The sequence below is a fragment of the Carcharhinus amblyrhynchos genome, chromosome 12, assembly GCF_965287045.1.
Source record: "Carcharhinus amblyrhynchos chromosome 12, sCarAmb.v2.hapA, whole genome shotgun sequence".
Lineage (NCBI taxonomy): Eukaryota > Metazoa > Chordata > Chondrichthyes > Carcharhiniformes > Carcharhinidae > Carcharhinus > Carcharhinus amblyrhynchos.
The window spans coordinates 74,865,269-74,884,722 of NC_137335.1; the positions used below are offsets into that span (position 1 = coordinate 74,865,269).

The window sequence follows — 19,454 nt, forward strand, 5'->3', positions numbered from 1 at the left end:
TGGCTCACATTCAGGTGAGAAGATGGAGGACCCACATGCAGCCAGTTGGCACAGGGCCAGGAAGAGCAGGGCCTGAGCAGCAAGTGACAACGGGGTCCCTATTATTTCAAGTGGCTGGCAAGTATTGACCACTGCAACAGTGAGTATTAGCCCGACCATTGGTGTATCACTAGCACTGCTCCTATTTAGAGATGAGTGACATGGTGGCACAGTGTTAGCAATGCTACCTCACTGTGCCAGGGATCCAGGTTTGATTCCTGGCTTGGGTCACTGCCTGTGCAAAGTATGCATGTTCTCCCAGTATCTGCGTGGGTTTCCTCCGGGTGCTCCAGTTTTCTCCCACAGTCCAAAAAGACATGTGATTAAGTGCATTGGCCATGCTAATTTCTCCCTCTGTGTATCCGAACAGATGCAGGAGTGTGGCAAGTAGGGGATTTTCATAGTAACTTCATTGCAGTGTTAATGTAAGCTTACTTATGACACTAATAAATAAACTTAAACTTAGATTAACAAAAGGCAACGAAAGAAGAACCCTTCCATGCTGCGACATGTTATTGCTCACATCTGCCAGATTTCCCGGTTCTAGCTGCAATTGTAAGGACTCTGGAGGAGCAGTGCAGAGCCCCTGGCCTGTACTGAGCGAATGTATGTCTCAGTGAGGAACTCTGCCAATCCTGTGGAGAAGCAAGCAGGAAATCGCCTGTTCTGGCATTACCTCAAGGGCCAAAAGTCCTGACACCATACTTAAAGCAAAGATCGCACATGATCCAAACAGATCTGACGTTCCCAGCGGGAATCACATCAACTTTCCCACCAACCATTGGACTTTATGGACCTCTGGACCAGTCCCCAGAATGGAAAGTTCTGACCTGCTTTAATGAAACCCATGACGAGGGACATACATTGACCCTAATATAGACAAGAAATGCATTCCTTAATTGTAGGAACACCAATAATCTGCATTTTTAAAATCCATTAAACGACTAAAATAAATTGCAACAATTTCTAGGAGAACAGCATTGCTGGCAACCCATCAATGCTGGATTTAAACTGGTGGGGTAGAAAAAAATGGACCAAATGGCCTCCTTCTGAGCTGTATGATTCTGTGTTGTGGAGATGAAAGTCTGGATCAGCCATTTTTACCACTAACACCAAATACAAAGATAACTCAGGAGGTTGTTCTTCATTAGTTCGAAACATTGTGATTCTCATTGTCTGGCAATAGGCTATATGAGGATGTGATCTCACCAATCCATCTGAGAAGCAAAGGGAAACAAAAAAAAATCATTTCAGTGAGATCAATATAAAAAGCAGGAGAATAATCTAATCTTATTTACAGGATACAAATTCAGACTCACTTCATAAATACCTTGCATGTTGTAAGATTTAGCCATTTAGACTGGGAATGACCAAGGTTTGGCCTTCGGTCTATTCTGGGTCAACAGGAATGGCAATGAGGGCAGATATAGTCTCAGCATCTGTGGAAATCAGGTTGGGTTGCTGTTGTCACTCATAGTGCCGTTTACCGCAAAGCATTCGCAGTTGAACACTGAGCCAAGATGAGATCGGGGCACAGATGGTGTGTGCTCCCAGGGTTAAAAATAACTGCCTCGGCTCACACGTAAAGATGACCACTTGGCACCCAGGCTGCAACGCTAATGCAGTACTGAGGGAGTGCCGCACACTTGGAAACGCTATCTTTTGAATGAGGCAGTACAGTGGATGGCAGGGTGGCAGAGTGGTTAGCACTGCTGCCTCATAGTGCCAGGGACCCGGGTTCAATTCCAGCTTTGATTGACCATGTGGAGTTTGTACTTCCTCCCCCAATCTTGCGCTCCGGTTTCCTCCCACATTCCAAAGATGTGTAGTTTAGGTGGATTGACCATGTTAAATTGGCCCTTAGTGTACCAAGATGCCTAGGTTAGGGGGATTGGCCATGGTAAATGTGTGGGTGCTATGGGGATAGGCCTGAATAAGATGCTCAATCAGAAAGTCGGTGCAGACACGATGGGCCAAATGGCCTCCTTCTGCATTGTAGGGATTCTATGCTTCTAAGATTTGACTGAAAAAGCCAACACTCTCCCACTTTTCAGCCTGTGCTTGGCACTGAACATAAGTCAGTTGTGGAATAATGTTCTCTTTGCTTCAAAAACATTTCAGCTCAACCTCAAAAGCAGAACTATTACTGCACCAGTGTGCAAGTTAAAGTTCTGACGATAATCACACACGTAGGCTTCTCCTGTAGCGTTGCCAATTTAGCATCCATCAGTGCTCGATTAAAGTTTTGCTGTGGCATCACATTTAGGCACCCGGGGAAAGACTTGCTTGTTTGTTTAAATATATTCAGCACGTTATAAAAATTGATGCACATGAGTTCCTTGTAGTGAAAATAACACAGACTCTTTGGAAAGCCTTCCTTTTTTTTAAGATAGTGACAACTTAGTCCTGAACTTCCAATAAGAGCAAAGAACAAAGAAAAATACAGCACAAGAACAGGCCCTTCAGCTCTCCAAGCCTGCACTGATCATGATGCCCTAAATAAGCTAAAAATAAACTTCTGCCTTTACCATATCTGTATCCCTTTATTCCCTCCCTATTCACGTATCCATGCAGATGCCTCTGCTAATGTGCCTGCTTCCACCACTTCCTCTGGCAGCACATTCCAGATACTCACCGCTCTCTGCATGAAAAACGTCACCGCACATCTCCCTTAAACTGTCCCCCTCTCACCTTGAACCTGTGCCCCTTGTAATTGACACTCACACCCTGGGAAAAAGCCTCTGACTATTCGCCTTGTCTATGTCTCTCATGATTTTTGTAGACCTCTATCAGGTCTTCGCTCAGTCTCTCCAGTGAAAACAATCCTAGTTTATTCAACCTCACCTCAGAGTCAACACTCCCAAGACCAGGTAACATTCTGGTGAACCTTCTTTGCACTTTCTCCAAAGCTTCCACATCCTTTTGATAGTGTGGTGACCACAACTGCACGCAATACTCTAAATGAGGCCTGACTAAGGTTTTATATAGCTGCATCATGATTTGCCAACTCGTGCACTCAATGCCCCGACCAATGAAGACAAGCATGCCATATTCCTTCTGAATCACCTTGGTCACCCATGTTGCCACTTTTAGGGAACTGTGGGCCTGCACGCCCAGATCCCTCAGTATGTTACTGTTCCAAAGAGTTCTGCCATTTACAGTATAATTCACACCTAAATTTGATCCTCCAAAATGCATTTGGCTGGATCAAATTCCATCTGCCATTTCTGTATCCAAGTCTCCAATCTATCTACATCCTTTTCTATCCTCTGACAACCCCAGCAACTCCACCAATCTTTGTGCCATCCTCAAACTTACTAATCAGATCACCCACATTTTCCTCAGTCAGAGCTGAAGACCTGGGGAGCTCTGACCAAGACTCAAAATGTTGGCTCTTCTGTTCTCTCCCCACAGGTGCTGTCAGACCTGCTGAGTCTTTCCAGCATTTTCTGTTTCCGTTTCAGATTTCAGCATCTGCGGTATTTTGCTTTCATGCTAAAACTTAAGGATTGAGTAAAGAAAAAGGAAGGGTTGAGAAGGAGGATTAATGAATGGGGGGTCAGATCAGGGAAGAAAAGAAAGTGAAGGCAGTGGGCTGGATTGAGAGAAAGAAAAGCGGTGTATTTTTTCTCCCTACAGAGGTTAAAGAGGAGTTGGTCAAAATCAGGACAAGTCCAGACAGAGTAGCAATGGAGAAACTGTCCCCATTGGCAGAAGGCTGGAGAATCAGGGGATACTGATTTAAGGGGATTGGGAAAAGAAACAGAGGTGACACAAGGAAAAATGTTTTACACAGTGAGTTGTTAGGGTTTGGAATGTACTGCCAGAGTTTAACATTCTAAAGTTTATTTATTATTGTCACAAGTAGGCTTACATTAACACTGCAATGAAGTTACTGTGAAAATCCCCCAGTCGCCGCACTCCGGCACCGGTTTGGCTACACTGGGGGAGAACTTAGCACGGCCAGTGCACCTAACCAGCACGTCTTTCAGACTGTGGGAGGAAATCAGAGCATGTGGAGGAAACCCAGGCAGACACGGGGAAATGTGCAGACTCCACACAGACACTCACCCAAGAGAGTGTGCTGAAGGCAGCTTCAATCATGGCTTTCGAAAGGGAATTGGATAATTATCCAACAAGAAAAAAATATGGAGTACTGGGGGGAACGTGGAACTAGCTGACTTGCTGAAGCAGAAGAGCAGGCATGGACACAGAGCTGAATCGCCTCCTTCTGTACTGCAGTCATTCACCAGTAACATGTTTCTAAAGAAGACTTAAAGGGAAAAGTATTCAATTTATATGTATCAATTTTTTTTTCTGATGCCTTGCCAAGCAGATGGCATGGACAATATTCTTGCCTCCAATCCATGCAACCTGTCTTTACCTAAAAGAGGCCAATCCATACAACCTGTCTTTCCAGATTATGAATAAAATGGCCATGGACCAATTCTCTCAAAAGTTCCCATAAAGATGCCTGAGGGAAAATATGTTCAGTCACTGTAGCATTTCCTTCTGCTTACCACATGTAAAAAAAGACAAAACGTGCACATTTTTATCTGTCCTTCAAAAGCACTTGTAAATTACTTTTAAAAGCAGTTGTTTACAAATACTTGTCAGCAGTAGTTTTGCTTGATGCACTGGGCCAGTCCGATACGGTGAGTGCATTCAGAAGCAACTGGCAACCAGGTGACTACTTCCCCCACTGAATCAATTGTAACATTGGGCAAAAGTAATTCATAGCAACAATGGTAACTGCGCCTTCTGGTACAATGCCACGTTTGGTCCCTTGTCCTTATCTAGGCTACCCAAGAACATAGAATATAGAACATTACAACAATACAGGCCCTTCGGCCCTCAATGTTGTGCTGAGCTATGTCCAATCCCAAGATCAAACTATCCCACTCCCTGGACGCAGGTGGATTGCCAACAACTGACTCCCCAGGCCCAGGGGGGCATTGAGAAGGATCCATCAGTTGCATATACTGACCCTGACTGCTATCCAAAAATCTTCTCTGGAAACGAAGGCCCAGCTTTATGGTCCCGGCTTGGGTTGGCTGAACTGGGACATTTCTCGGCTCAGCAAACCCAACCTTTAAAAATGTCGACTCACAAACTGAATTTTCAACCAGTGAGGGGAGAGGGAATGAAAATGCAAATTATAGAATGAATTATAGATTCGAATCCCTGCAGCCCAGAAGGAGGCCAATCCAGCCTGCACCGACAACAATCCCACCCAGATCCTTTCCTCATAACCTTACATATTTACCCTGCTAATCCCCCTAACACTAAGGGATAATTTAGCGTGGCCAATCCACTTTACCTGCACATCTTTGAAGTGTGGGAGGAAACCGGATCATTCAGAAACCCATGCAGGGAGAACGTGCAAACTCTACACAGGCAGTCACCCAAGGCCAGAATTGAACCTGGAGCTGTGAGGCAGCAGTGCCAACCAATGTGTCACTATGTCTCTTCCGCTATTCAAAAGATCATGGCCAACTTAAGTATAATCTTAACTTCACGTTCTTGCCTATTCCTAATAATCTTTCATCCCTTGCTTATCAAGAATCTATCTAAAGACATTCAGCCCTCACCTCTTCGCACTCCCTATGCCTGATCTACGCCGATATATGCAAACCCATGCTCCCCATCTGCTCCCCCATATTTCCCACCTGTCCTGCCATGACCCCCAAATCCTGCAGCCAATTCAGATCCCCCCATTTGACCCCATGCCCCCATACCACCTTGGTGCCCCTTATGAACACTATTTCCCCCACTATCCACTCAGTGCTAACACATGCCAACTCTAGCCCCCACCCACCGCCCTTTGCCCTTACACCCTACATATCAAATCACCTAGTATCCTTGCAGAGATCCTTGACAACTTTGATACTTACTGGATAGTTTTGACAGGTTTGACAACTGGAAAGTTCCTTGACATCTCCTTGACAGCTTGACAGTTCCTTGTTAGTTGGACAGCTCTTTGACAGCCAAGCTGCTCCAGTACACCGACAACACTGGCATTTACCCAGAAATGTGGAAAATTGCCCTGTTATTCCTTGCATATAAAAAGCAGAACAAATCCAACCCAATCAATTACTGCCCATCAGTCTACCCTTGACCATCAGCAAAGTGACAGGTGTCATCAACAGTGCTATCAAGTGCTATTTCTTTAACAATAACCTGCAATAACTGATGCTCAGTTTGTATTCCACCAGGGTCACTCAGCTGCTGACCTGATTACAGCCTGGTTCAAGCAGCTGAAGGTCACAAGCAAAATGTGAGCGACTGCCCTGGATATCAAGGCAGCACTTGACCCAGTAGGGCATCAAGGAGCCCTAGTAAAACTGGAGACAATAGGAATCGGCAGAAACCCCTCCACTGGTTGGCACAAAGGAAGACGGTTGTGGCGGCTGTAAGTCAACCATTTCAGTCTCAAGACCATCAAACATCATCAGCTGCTTCATCAATGACCTTCCCTCCATCATAAGGTCAGAAGTGGGAATGTTTTGCTGATAATTGCACAATGTTCGGCACAACTCGCAACTCTTCGGATGCTGAAGCAGTCCACATTCATATGTTGCAAGAGATGGACAATATCCAGGCTTGGGCTGACAAGTGGCAAGTAACACTCACACCACACATGTGCCAGACATTGACCATCTCCAACAAGAGAGAATCTAGCCATCATCCTTAGATATTCAATAGCATTACCATTGTTGAATCCCCCACTATCAACAATGCAACCTCCCCAAGAGCTCAAGGCATTCTATGCCCATTTTGAGCAAGAAGTCAGAGAGAGGACCAGTATCCGAGGCCACCGTCGCAGATGTCAGATCAGCCTTCTTCAATGTTATCCCATGGAAAGTAAGCTGGATGGGCGCTCAGATCCTGTGCGGAACAGCTGGCGCAGCTATTTGCAGACATCTTTAACGTCTCCTTAAACTGATCTGAGGTCTCTATCTGCTTAAAGAAGATGACCATCATCTCTGTACCAAAAAAAACCCAGGCAATGTGCCTTAATGACTATCGCCCAGTGGCTCTGTTATCCATAATCATGAAGTGCTTTGAAAGGTTAGTCATGGCATGGATCAATTCCAGCCTCCCAGATTGCCTGGATCCACTACAGATCGTCTCTCCTGAAGCTGCCTTGGGATTCTATCCAAATGGGTACCCTGGTTATCCAAACACATTCACCAAGTTCAGGCCTCCTCTTACTTGTCCCATTCTGCACACTTCAGGTTCTACAATGCTGTTCTTCCCAAAAATGTTCCATTAATGAAGGCACCTGTGGTTTAACGAGCCTGCTACCTCTGCGAATTGCACATGCGTGAACCCTGGTCTGAATCTAGCCCTGCTCCCCAGCTGCAGGGGTGGGACCACTTGGCCTCACTCCACAGCACTCAGTGTCCCACTGAGAACCACACCCGGCCCTTGATGCCAATGTGCAACCCCCACTCTGCCATCACTTACCTCTGGTCTGCATCGCTGCTCAATCTTGAGTCTCCAGTTAGCGTATTTCCCGTAACAGCCAAAGCCTCCCCGGTGTGCCTAGCTGAGCAGAAAGGGCTGCTGGGGTGGGATTTCCTGCCCTTGGGGTCCTGATCTTTTGGCAGATGCGCCAGGTGGACTCGTGATTCTGCAAACCTTCCCCCAAAGAGACAAGACAGAGTCTCCCAATGGGTGGCGAGACCTTTGCCATCGCGATACAAAACCCTGCTCCCTCCTTCCCTCCCTTCCTTCCCCCCCACCGCCACCTCCCCCCACTCCCCTCCCCAACCCGCCCCACACGCATCTGCATTTCTTGCACACTGCTCATAAAAATCGTGGCCGGAATTCTCCAGCTGCTCAAGTGGGTTTCCCGCCCGCATGGAGTGATGTCAATGGGAATTCCCATTGATAGCAGTGGGACCAGAGAATCCCGCCGCTAACAAACCACCTGACACCTCCCGTCAGCAGGAAACATTTGGCTGGGAGGCCGGAGACCTCCAGCCCTGGTGTCCTTACATTAGACTCTGAGCACTTGACTCAAAGCTCAGAGACAAATTTTCTAACTCTGCTGCTGGAGCCTTGGCTCCAACATCTAATCATTAGTTGCCTCTAAAGGGGGTTGTGTATGTTTTTGAGGAGTTAATTCTATGATCAGTCATAAACATTAGGATACAGTGTGTAACAAGACAAATAAATGTATGTTGGCAATGGAGTGTGCACAAGTGGCTGTGAATTAACTGTTGCTTTCAGAAGGCTGTTTGTCCCATAAACATTAAGCAGCTGAAGGTCGATTGTAAATTGTAGTTTATAATCGCCATCGTTGTCACAAGGTTAAGGCACCATCATTGGTTTGAAGCTCAAAACTGATGACTAACAACATCTTCGAGTGATACACTCGAACATACAATGAAAAGCATCCTTGTAATCCAGGGACTTTTAATGGGGAAAAGAATATATTTCACCAGAAAGCCCAACCTCTTTCAGAACTTGCAGTGAGAATCTGGAAGAACAGGCGTTTGTTTCCAATATAAAGGAATTGAGTCAACTTAAATGTAATGCTCTGGAAACAAAATAGAAAAACTTGCATTCATAAAGCACTTTTCATGAGCACCAGACATCTCAAAGTGCTTCACAGCTAATCAAGTGCATTTTAAAGTGCAGTCATTGGTGTAATGTAGGAAACACTGAGGCCGGAATTCTCCCATCCTGCCCATCACTGGAGTTCTAGCAGAAGGGGGGCTGACCATGTAAAGGTCGGGTGGGAATCTCCAGTTTTCAGATGAGCGCGGCAGGAGAATCCCACCCTCAATATCCCCTGTATATTTTTTTTCATGTGCAAATAAAATGGACAGCAACTGAGCCTGTATGATCTAATAGACCTGTGTCACTGTTACATTATTAATACTGTGACACCTTCCAAAAAGAGAATAAAGTCAATGATTTCACTTCACCAAAGACTCAGGCTAGAATTTAATGCTCTCCCTAGTGGCAAGTTTGGTGGCATGGATTCAGTTAATCAACTGGGAGGGAGATGAGTGGGCAGCGCGGTAGCACAGTGGTTAGCACAGCTGCCTCGCAGTGCTAGGGACCTGGGTTCAATTCCCAGCTTGGGTCACCGTCTGTATGGAGTCTGCATGCTCTCCTCGTGTCTGCATGGGTTTCCTCCGGGTATTCCAGTTCCCTCTCACAATGTGAAAGACATGCTGGTTAGGTGCGTTGATCCAAACGAGTGCCAAAGGTGACTAGGGGTATTTCGCAGTAACTTCATTGCAGTGTTAATGTAAGCCTTACTCGTGACTAATAAATACATGACTTTTACTTTGAGTGCAAACTTTCCACCTTCTCACTTCTGACCTGATTAAGTCTTTGGTGGGAAGGCCTGTAAATGGCCTTCCCACCCCACTGTCAATTCAGACCCTAAGTGGGCAATTAGTATCTATTTAAGGACCATATCCCAACACCACTGGTACTCAGCAGCAGACAGGGGATAGTAAATCTTACTGGGGATTGCCTGTATGCTCCAGGAGAATGTGTGTGTATAAGAGTGAGAGTGTATGTGTGTATGCGTGAGTGAGAGGGTGTGTGTGCGTGTGAGTGAGAGAGTGTGTGTGTGAGAGTGTGTGTGTGTATGAGTGAGAGTGTGTGTGAAAGTGTGTGTGTGTGTGTGAGGGACAGAGTATATGTGTGTGTATGTGAGTGAGTGTGTGTGTGTGTGAGTGTATGTGTGAGAGTATATGTGTGTGTGTGTGAAAGTGTATGCGTATGTGTGAGTGAGAGAGTGTGTATTTGTGATTGTGTGTGTATGAGTGTGTGTGTATATGTGATTATGTGTACGTGTATGTATGTGTGTGTGTATATGTGATTGTGTGTGCATGTACGTATGTGTAAGAGAGTTGTGTATATGTGTGAGTGAGAGTGTGTATATGTGATTGTGTGCGCGTGTATGTATATGTGTGAGTGAGAGAGTGTGTATATGTGATTGTGTGTGCATGTATGTATATGTGTGAGTGAGAGAGTGTGTATATGTGATTGTGAGCGTGAGCTGAATACTTGGACTTCAACAGGGAGTCTCAAAGACTATTGAGGTATTGGATGGAAGAGTTAATGAACCTGCCATCACGTAGGAACAAAGTACAATATAGAGTCAATGCTGAAAAAGCACTTGTCTTCTTGGGCTAATGATTGTCTTTATTGATATTCACTTCCACAATACTCTCCACCTCATTCATTGCATCAACCCTGACGTGAACAGAATGAAGGGATGTGAATTAAATTAAACACAATTCAGGCTGGTTTTGATTTTCAAGGTGAGGCTCCTTTAACATACTTTACAAATACTGTTGGGGCTGAGCGGTGGTATTTCTCTCTGCAGATTCCAGGCAGAGGAAATTAAAATCTCTTGAACCTGCTGGTTGTAAAGGGTCCCAGCCACACATCCTGGGGAGCTCCTTGTGATTGTGATGCTGCCTCCATTATGCTGATAATCTCTACCATAGATTCCCTCAACCCCCCTCTATCAGGTACCGTGCCCAAACAGGACATTGGCAACCATGAATTTCCATTGGATTTGTCCATGATTATGCAGTGGTTTGCTGTTGCCTCCTACACTATGGATGATCCGGAAACTCTCCCACTCTTAGCACCTGCCACATTGGAAGGACTTACAGAATAATCCACTTGTTTAATTACACACCTTCCATGGCTATCAAGTCCTGAAGTGGGACTTGAAAGATGAGGACCTCCTCGTGAACCTGCTCCTGGGCCTGGCAAGGTGTGCCATCTACAAGTCCTGGCAGCGGGTGATCGAGGGGGTCGTCCAACCTGACTGTCTTCCCCTCTACCGTGGTGATATTCGCGGCTAGTGAAAAGGAACATGCAGTGTCTGAGGGCACAATTGATGCCTTCCGTGCCCGCTGGACACCGCAGGGATTGGGGTGTATTTTTGACCCCGTTAATCACATTTTCATTTGATGTTTTAAGTTTCCTTTCTGCTTTGTCTTTGGTTCAGACAGTCCTCCTCCTTTTAGGGAGCTGCCCCTCTTGAGTTATCCCTCAGTTAAATTGATTTTGTTTATTTGGTTAGACAACAAAGGATGTTCTGAAGTGGTACTTGACCCTGGAGCTTCTGGTTCACAATTAGAGAGGGATGCTACTGCGCCACCACATGACCACCTGGCATTACAGATTATCCAGTCATCATCACATTGCTGTTCATGGGAGTTTTCTCTACACAAACTAGAAGGAAGGAAGGTCGACAGGAGGGAGGAAGGAAAGGCAGAAGTAAGGTAGCATGGAAGGCAGGATGGGGCAACATAGCGGAAGGGAGGAATGAAGGGAGGGAAACTGGGGTGAAAGGGGGATTTTCCACTCATAAAATGCCTTTCATGATCACTAGAGCTCTCAACCTGCTTTGTGAAGTACTTTTGAATTGTAATCACCGTAGTCAATGTCGGAAACATGGCTGCCAATTTATGCACAGGAGGATCCCATAGTGTGATGAAGATAACCGATAACCTAATTTTCCTCAACCATGGTTTCCCATGCACAGTTGTCGACAGGGCCCTTGATACCATCCATCTCCTGCGCCACGGCCCTCACACCCTCCCCTCCCTCCCAGAACAAGGATACAGCCCCCCCTTGATCTCACATTTCACCCACCACTCTCCACATGCAAAGCATAATCCTCCACCATTTTCGCCAACTCCAGCGTGATGCTACCACCAAACACATCTTCCTTTCACTCCCTCTGTCAGCATTCCACAGAGACCATTCCCTCCGGGATAACATAGTTCCACTCCTCCACTATATCCAACACATCTCTCGTCTTCCATAGTACCTTCCCATGCAATCACAGAAGGAGTAACACCAACCCCTTTACCTCTTCTATGCTTACCATCCAAGTCCAAAACACTCATTCCAGGTTAAGCAGTGTTTCACCTGCACCTCTTTCAATTTGGTGTATTGCATTTGCTGTTCTCATTGTGGTTTCCTCCATATCGGAGAGAACAAGCGTGAACTGTATGATTGCTTCGCTGTGCACCTTCGGTCTGTGCGCAATCAGGGCCCTGACCTTCCCGTTGCTTGCCATTTTAACACACAATCCTGCTCCCATGCCCACATGTCTGTCCTTGGCTTGCTGCAATGTTCCAGTGAAGCTCAATGAAAACTGGAGGAACAGCATCTCATCTTCCAGCAAGACACTTCACAGCCTTCCAATCTCAATATCGACTGCAACAATTCAGATGATTAGCCCTACCTCAACTCGACCCCTTTGTTTTCATTTTATTTAATTTTTTACTGTTCCCTAACTCTTATTTCTTTATCGTCTTTCTTTATTCCCCCCCCCCCCGACTCCTTCCTCCTATTTTATCCCCCCCCTTCCTTTACCTTTTCTCTTTTTCTACATCTTTGCTTCCCCTTTTCCTCAAGTTTACCTCTCTCCCAACCATCTCCCCCCTCCCCGCCACACCTTCATCTGTCACAGCTTATCCTCTGATTTCAGCTTCTCTGCCGTTTGGCCGTTCACAGCTCTTATTCTCCCTATGGACTGCCACTAGCAGTCATTCCCCCCCCGGTTTCTGTGGCTACGGCTCATCTTTCATTCCCTCACCCTGCAGTATAAATATCTTCCGCTTTCTATGCCTTTGGCCTGGAGCCAAAAGAGAAAATGCTGGAAAATCTCAGAAAAAAAAAAGACAGAGAGAAAACAGCTGACCTTTCGAGCCCAGGTGGAGTTTTGACAAAGGGTCGCCTGGGCTCGAAATGTCAGCTCCTTTTTCTCCTTACAGATGCTGCCAGACCTGCTGAGATTTTCCAGCGTTTTCTCTTTCGGTAACCAACAACCTTTTTTTTTGTGTTGTGATGTTGATTGAAGAATAAATGTTAGTCAGGACGCTAAGAAGAATTCCCCTGTTTTCCTTCGCAATTGTACCATGGAATTTTATATGTCCAGCTAAGAGGGCCCAGCTTCACCACCTCTAGAGCAGCACTGCCTCAGTACTGCACTGGAACGCCAGACTGAATTGTACTCAGCCCTGGAGAGGGTCTTGGACCACCAGCTGCAGACTCACAGACAGGACCGTTATTATGGTGCTTTGGAACACCCCTGTGGTCATGAAAGGCACTTTATAAATGTAAGTCTTTATTTTCTTTCTAACTTGACAACTTGCCCAAGGAAACCTGAAAAATGATTAAAGTGGAGAAGAGAAAAAAAATTAACTTCAGAAAGTGGATTGGAGCGCGTGGCAGGGAGATTAAATCCTCCAGCTGATCACCTAACCTGTGAGCATTCAATATTGGCACAGTGATGGAACTGTTAAAAGCCTTCCACTCCCAAAATGAACAGCATTCACCTGGAATACAAATCTCACCCAATTTTATTTTTTCAAAGAAAGGAATTTCTGCGAAAGGAATTGCTGCACATATTGAAAGATTAAATGGGCTATGTTTCCCATTTGTTTGCACTTAGCTATTCTTCAGTTAATTGCCACATTCAAAGGCAGGGAGATACGGCGGCACAAGTGGTTAGCGCTGCTGTTTTACAGCACCAGGAACCCGGGTTCAATTTCTGACTTGGGTCACTGTCTTTGCGGAGTTTGCACGTTCTCCCTGTGTCTGTGTGGGTTTCCTCTGCTGACCTCATAAAAACCCTACAGTGCAGAAAGAGGCCATTTGGCCCATCGAGTCTGCACCGACCACAATCCCACCCAGACCCTAATCCCATATCCTTACCTGTTTACCCGCTAATCCCTCTAACCTATGCATCTCAGAACACTAAGGGGCAATTTTAGCATGGCCGATCAACATAACAAGCATATCTTTGGGCTGTGAGAGGAAATTGGAGCACCTGGAGGAAACCCATGCAGACACGGGGAGAATGTACAAACTTCACACAGACAGTGACCCAAGCCGGGAATTGAATCCAGGTCCCTGGAGCTGTGAAGCAGCAGTGCTAACCACTGTGTTACGGTGCCGCCCGGTGCTCCGGTTTCTTCTCACAGTCCAAACAACGTGCTGGTTTGGTGCATTGGCCCTGATAAATTCTCCCTTAGTGTACCCGAACAGGCACCGGAGTGTGGTGACTAGGGGATTTCCACAGTAACTTCATTGCTATGTTAATGCAAGCCTACTTGTGACTAATAAATAAACTTCAAACTGTAAACTTTAAAAACAAAAGGAGGTGCCTTTAGACAGCTTAATTGACAAGCCATCACCCTGCACCCATGCCCGAAATAATCCAGGCATATTCTTTCAGGGTATATCAGCGATACACATCCTTCAGCCCTCTATAAACACAAAGCCATTTCTCAACCAAAGCTAGAGAGACAGGTGTGATTGTTTCATCATCGTACCTGTTACCGTATCTAACCTGAAACAAAACACAATTAGGCCAATAGAAAAGCAACCCAGGAAACATATTATCTCAAAATGCATCAACGAAAATAAAGATCCAACTCTATATTTAGTCGTTAGATTTCCTGATGAGTGTAAGATGAAAATTTTCAACAGCATGTGTTTTTTTCAGCAAAACTACATCTTATTTTTAAAGAAAATGGCAGGAAAAGAAACCAGAGCCCGTGGATGAAGATCCTTCTTCGAGTTCAAGGCCGCAATTCTCCTGTCCCGCTGAAACAATTGTTTAGCGTAGCGGGTCAGGAGAATCCCGCAGCAGCTAATTCAGAGGGTTTGCCCAAGTGTTTACGCTCCGCTTACGTCTTCCAGTGCCAGACTTCCGGTGGGGTCTGCTCCCTGGAAATTGGCGGGGAGATGCACGGACCATTTAAATAGTTATCTTAATGTTATTTGAATATGATTAGTGAGCCTGGGCCAGCTAGCATCTCCCACCCCGTCACAGTGTTTCATTCCAATGGGGATTACACTAGCTCCCCACTTTCGGGGAGCTGGCGGCCCAACCCCACTGCAGTGAAGGGGGGAAATTGGGACCCCAGGGGGTCAGGTGATTGGGGGGGGGGGGGGGGGGGGGGGAGCGATGATGCCACCTGGGCATTGGTACCCTGGCAGTGCCAGCCTGGGCCCCTTGGCACTACCCATTGAGCACAGGGCAGTGCCAAAGGGCAGGGACTAGGGCAATTTGGGGGAGGGGGGGGGTCCCACTGCCTCACTACAATCAGGATCAGTAGGGGAAGGAAGGTAGCCAGTGATTAGGGTGGGCTGCGGGGTGAGGAGTCTGCCAGGGGTGAGGTCAGACTGCTTGCAAGAGGGGGTGGGGGGAGAGGAAGGGGGGACTGCCGGCGGGGGTGTGGGGGGAGGTGGGGGGGGTGGCGGGGTTGGTGGTGGAGGGTCAGGAATCCAGTGGGTGGGCAGAGGGAGGGGCAGTTCAGGGCCGGGCCCAGGGATGGTCAGGGGCCAGCAATGGGGCTGTCGGGAGCTGGAAAGCCAGCGTCGCGGGGGCCGTTGGGGGGGCTGGCCAGCAATCGGAAGGCCGGCAGTGTGGGACCCCCGTGCATGCGCTGATCTCGGCACTGACAGATTGCCGCGTGCGCAGCAGCCCCTCGATGGAACAGGCCCCGCCCATTATTTAACGATTTTCACCCTGGTGGCCCCTGCAGTGCACAGAACACGGGAGGTTCTTCTCTGAGCTCCCACTGAAAAAAAAAACCCCAGCGTGAATTACTCCAGTTTTCTTGCGAATTTGACATTTAGAATTTTTCTGGAAGAATTCCGCCCCAAGAGTTGAATCACTTTGGGGAAGTTGGGACATCATGGAACGATTGCTTCGATGCTGGCAAAGTGCTCGTCCAGTCGAGCTAAGTCATATTAACTGTTTTAGTTTGGCACTTCTTTCTACCAGTAGTAGTTTAGCCAAGGACAGAATGAAATGTGACAGCATCCCTCCAACCTTATTCCACATGTCGAGTGCCAGCCGATTACTGGTTATTGGATGGACAGCTGTGGGCTACAGAGTTAGAGGTGGAAAAGTAAAGTTTATGTATGATTGTCACAAGTAGGCTTACATTAGCACTGCAATGAAGTTACTGTGAAAATCCCCTAGTCGCCACACTCCGCTGCCTGGTCGGGTACACTGAGGGAGAATTTAACATGGCCAATGCGCCTCACCAGCACGTCTTTCAGACTGTGGGAGGAAACCGGGGCTCTCAGAGGAAACCCATGCAAGCACGGGAGAACATTCACATTCCACACAGACAGTAACCCAAGCCAGGAATCGAACCCGGGTCCCTGGCGCTGTGGGGCAGCAGTGCTAACCACTGTGCCACTGTGCTGCCCCCTTTACAGTACTTGTTTTGTTTGTATAGGGAAGGCAAATGAAGGAAGCGAAAGTTGCACCAACCTCTCCTACCCTTACATACCTCCTAATGATTAGAAAAAGGAGGAAAGAGGATGGAGATAGGGAGGAAGGAGGTTAATGAACAAAATGAGTGTTCCAGAGATTACTAAATTGATTTTTCATTAGAGTTTGCGGTGGTGACATTTTGCAGACATCCTAGTGCCAGGCATTCTAGCTCACACCGCAATGATTATTGCTCTGGCCATTATCCTTTCCAATAATACCTCTCTCTCTATCCACATGGTAATGTATAATTAGAGAATCCTGAAACTACACAACACATCACTGCCAAATGCCACTTCCTAAAGAGGGTGCAATTTGTGCTGTCAATGTTGTGGTTAATTACACATCAGTTTCACTTTGGCAATTTGTTACTGCACTGTGGAGTAGGGACATTTCTTATGGCAGACTTAGTCACCAAGGCAGAATTTATCGCTATTTTAAAAAGGAAGGTTCTATTTTAGTGCAATGCTGAGATTGTTTGCAAAGTAACCTGAATCGTTGTGGCCAACATTACTGCACACATCAGTGAATGATAAATTCCATATTGCTCTTCCTTTCCCCCAGGGCTTTGGCAATCTACGTAATTCCTTCAATAAGTTCAACGAACCTGGTCCCAGAACTGTACTATTATTATCCTACACGCAGAAGTTACAGGATGGAAGCAGGCCATTTGGTTCAAGCAGTGCGTTTCCAGCTTTTAACCTCTGCATGAGTATTTAGTCGTAATTACATTCATCCACCCTACTCCCTGGATCCCCTTATCTGCCAATCAAATATAATTTTCTATGTTGGCGCATTGGTGATATTCCGCAACAGTTCCTGGCTTGGCCAGCGAACTCCACAGTCTCACAGCTCTGTGCACGAAGAACTTTCCAGGACTTCCCTATCTCATGTGTTCCATCATAATAGGCCACTCAGTTACTGGAAACAGTCTATTTCTATCTGTCCCACCCTTCAAACGTTTACATATTATATCAGAATCTGCATCGTCCCATTGGAAAGAAGCACTACTGCATCAAGCTTACATAATTCTTTGTACTTTAAAAATTCTACGCCTGTTGAAAAACATCAACGGGCAGCGCAGTGGCACAGTGGTTAGCGCTGCTGCCTTACAGCGCCAGGGACCTGGGTTCGATTCCTGGCTTGGGTCACTGTCTGCGTGGAGTCTGCATGTTCTCCCCATGTCTGCTTGGGTTTCTTCCGGGTGCTCTGGTTTCTTCCCACAGTCCGAAAGACATGATGGTTACATGTATTGGCCATGCTAAATTGTCCCTCAGTGTACCCAAACAGGGGGCAGGGCGCGACGACTAGGGGATTTTCACAGTAACTTTGTTACTGTGTGAAGGTAAGCCCACTTGTGACGCTAATAAATAAAATAAAATAGAAACTTACACTAATAGTCTCCACTGCTGCTGGTAGCATCAAATGTATTTAAACCAAAACGTATATTTATCCCGCTCAGAAAAAGTGCATCATTTTTTTCCATCTGTTTGTTTTATTTTAAACAGTCAAGTTGATCTGGGGTCATCTCTGAATGTCAACAGATGCTTTAAATCTGTTCACCTAAAACTACACAAAAACTCACAAGGTTCAATCTTAATTGAATTTCTTTTATCACTCTGTCAACACATTTTTGACATTCTGTTGTGCACTTCTTCCACCCCTTGTCTCCCACGCATCTCCTGGCCACCACCCCTTCAAAACAAAGCAGTGCAAAGCAGCTAATTGAGCTCCATTGATTACAACGCAGGATGATTTGTCCTGTTGCCAAACCTGGTTTTTTTTTTGCAAAAATGAATGCTGCCTCAGGGAGAGGAAGTCTACCTACATTTTTTCGTTAAATTGCGGAATCAGGACAATTGGTGGCACGGTGGCACATTGCTTAGCACTGTTGTCTCACAGCCGGTTCAATTCCCGGCTTGGCTCACTGTCTGTGTGGCGTTTGCATGCTCTCCCCGTGTCTGCGTGGGTTTCCTCCAGATGCTCTGGTTTCCTCCCACTTCCCAAAGATGTGCAGGTTAGGTGCATTGGTCATGCTAAATTCTCCCTCAGTGTACCCGAGCAAGCACTGGAGTGTGGCGACCAGGGGATTTTCACAGTAACTTCACCACAATGTGAATGTAAGCCAACTTGTGACACGAATAAATAAACTTTAATGCAGTGTGGTTTGCATTTGTATTAATAGGTCATAGCCATGGTCATGTATGAGCGTCAAGTAATTTGAAGTAAAGGTAAAGTTGCCATAATCCCACACGACCATCAGCCCTTTGAGGGGGAGAGCTGACTGTTGGTGATTTAACCTGAGGATCACCACAACTCAGGCAAGGGCAAGGTTGAGAAAGCTGGGTCTTTATGAATAACCTCAGCCGGTATGGGAATTAAACCCACGCTGTTGGCGTTGCTCTGCATTACTAACCAGCCGTGCAGCCAACTGAGCTAAGCTGACTCCCAATTTTATATATACTTTAAGTAGGAGCACCTGACTATTACCAGGTGGGAATGCCAGGAAGTCAGAATATTTTGCTGCATCATGAATGGGACAGACCCGAACGGCCAGGTAATTCACTTCCATCAGTTTTACTTTGCTCTGCAAGAAGGCAAGGAAACCGTGAGGAAGTGTCAACGTGAGGGGAAAATGTGCACAGAGGGATAGGGTCATCAAATGGGTCTTGCTTCAGTAAGGCCTTTGACAAGGTCCCTTATGGCAGGCTGGTGCAGAAGGTGAAATCACATGGGGTCAGAGGTGAGCTGGCAAGGTGGATACAGAACTGGCTCAGTCATAGCAGACAGAGGGTAGCAGTGGAAGGGTGCATTTCTGAATGGAGAGCTGTTACAAGTGGCATTCCTCAGGGATCTGTGCTGGGATCTCGGGTGTTCGTGATAGATATAAATGATTTGGAGGAATATGTAACTGGATTGATAAGTAAATTTGAGGATGACACAAAGGTTGGTGGATTTGCGGATACCGATGAGGACAATCAGAGGATACAGATCGGGTGGAGGCTTGGGCATAGAGATGGCAGATGGAGTCCAATCTGGACAAATGTGAGGTAATGCCTTTTGGAAGGTCTGACACAAATAGGAAGTACACAATAAATGGCAGAACCCTTAAGAGTAT

The 19,454-nt window shown here is 46.4% G+C and overlaps 1 protein-coding gene across 3 annotated transcripts in view; it reads right to left on the reverse strand.

Moving 5' to 3' along the window:
- Positions 1 to 792: 792 nt before the first annotated feature.
- The window catches only part of LOC145350631 (proton-coupled folate transporter), an 89,896-nt gene continuing 71,234 nt past the window's right edge, over positions 793 to 19,454 (reverse strand). For 2 of the 3 annotated variants that reach the window (XM_080199839.1, XM_080199841.1), the window contains exon 7: positions 1,085 to 1,256. In XM_080199839.1, the coding sequence (XP_080055965.1) occupies positions 1,187 to 1,256 (70 nt within the window). In that variant the 3' untranslated portion in view covers positions 1,085 to 1,186. Of the gene's footprint in view, positions 1,257 to 19,454 lie in introns of all 3 variants that reach the window. The other variant, XM_080199840.1, reaches the window with a different exon arrangement.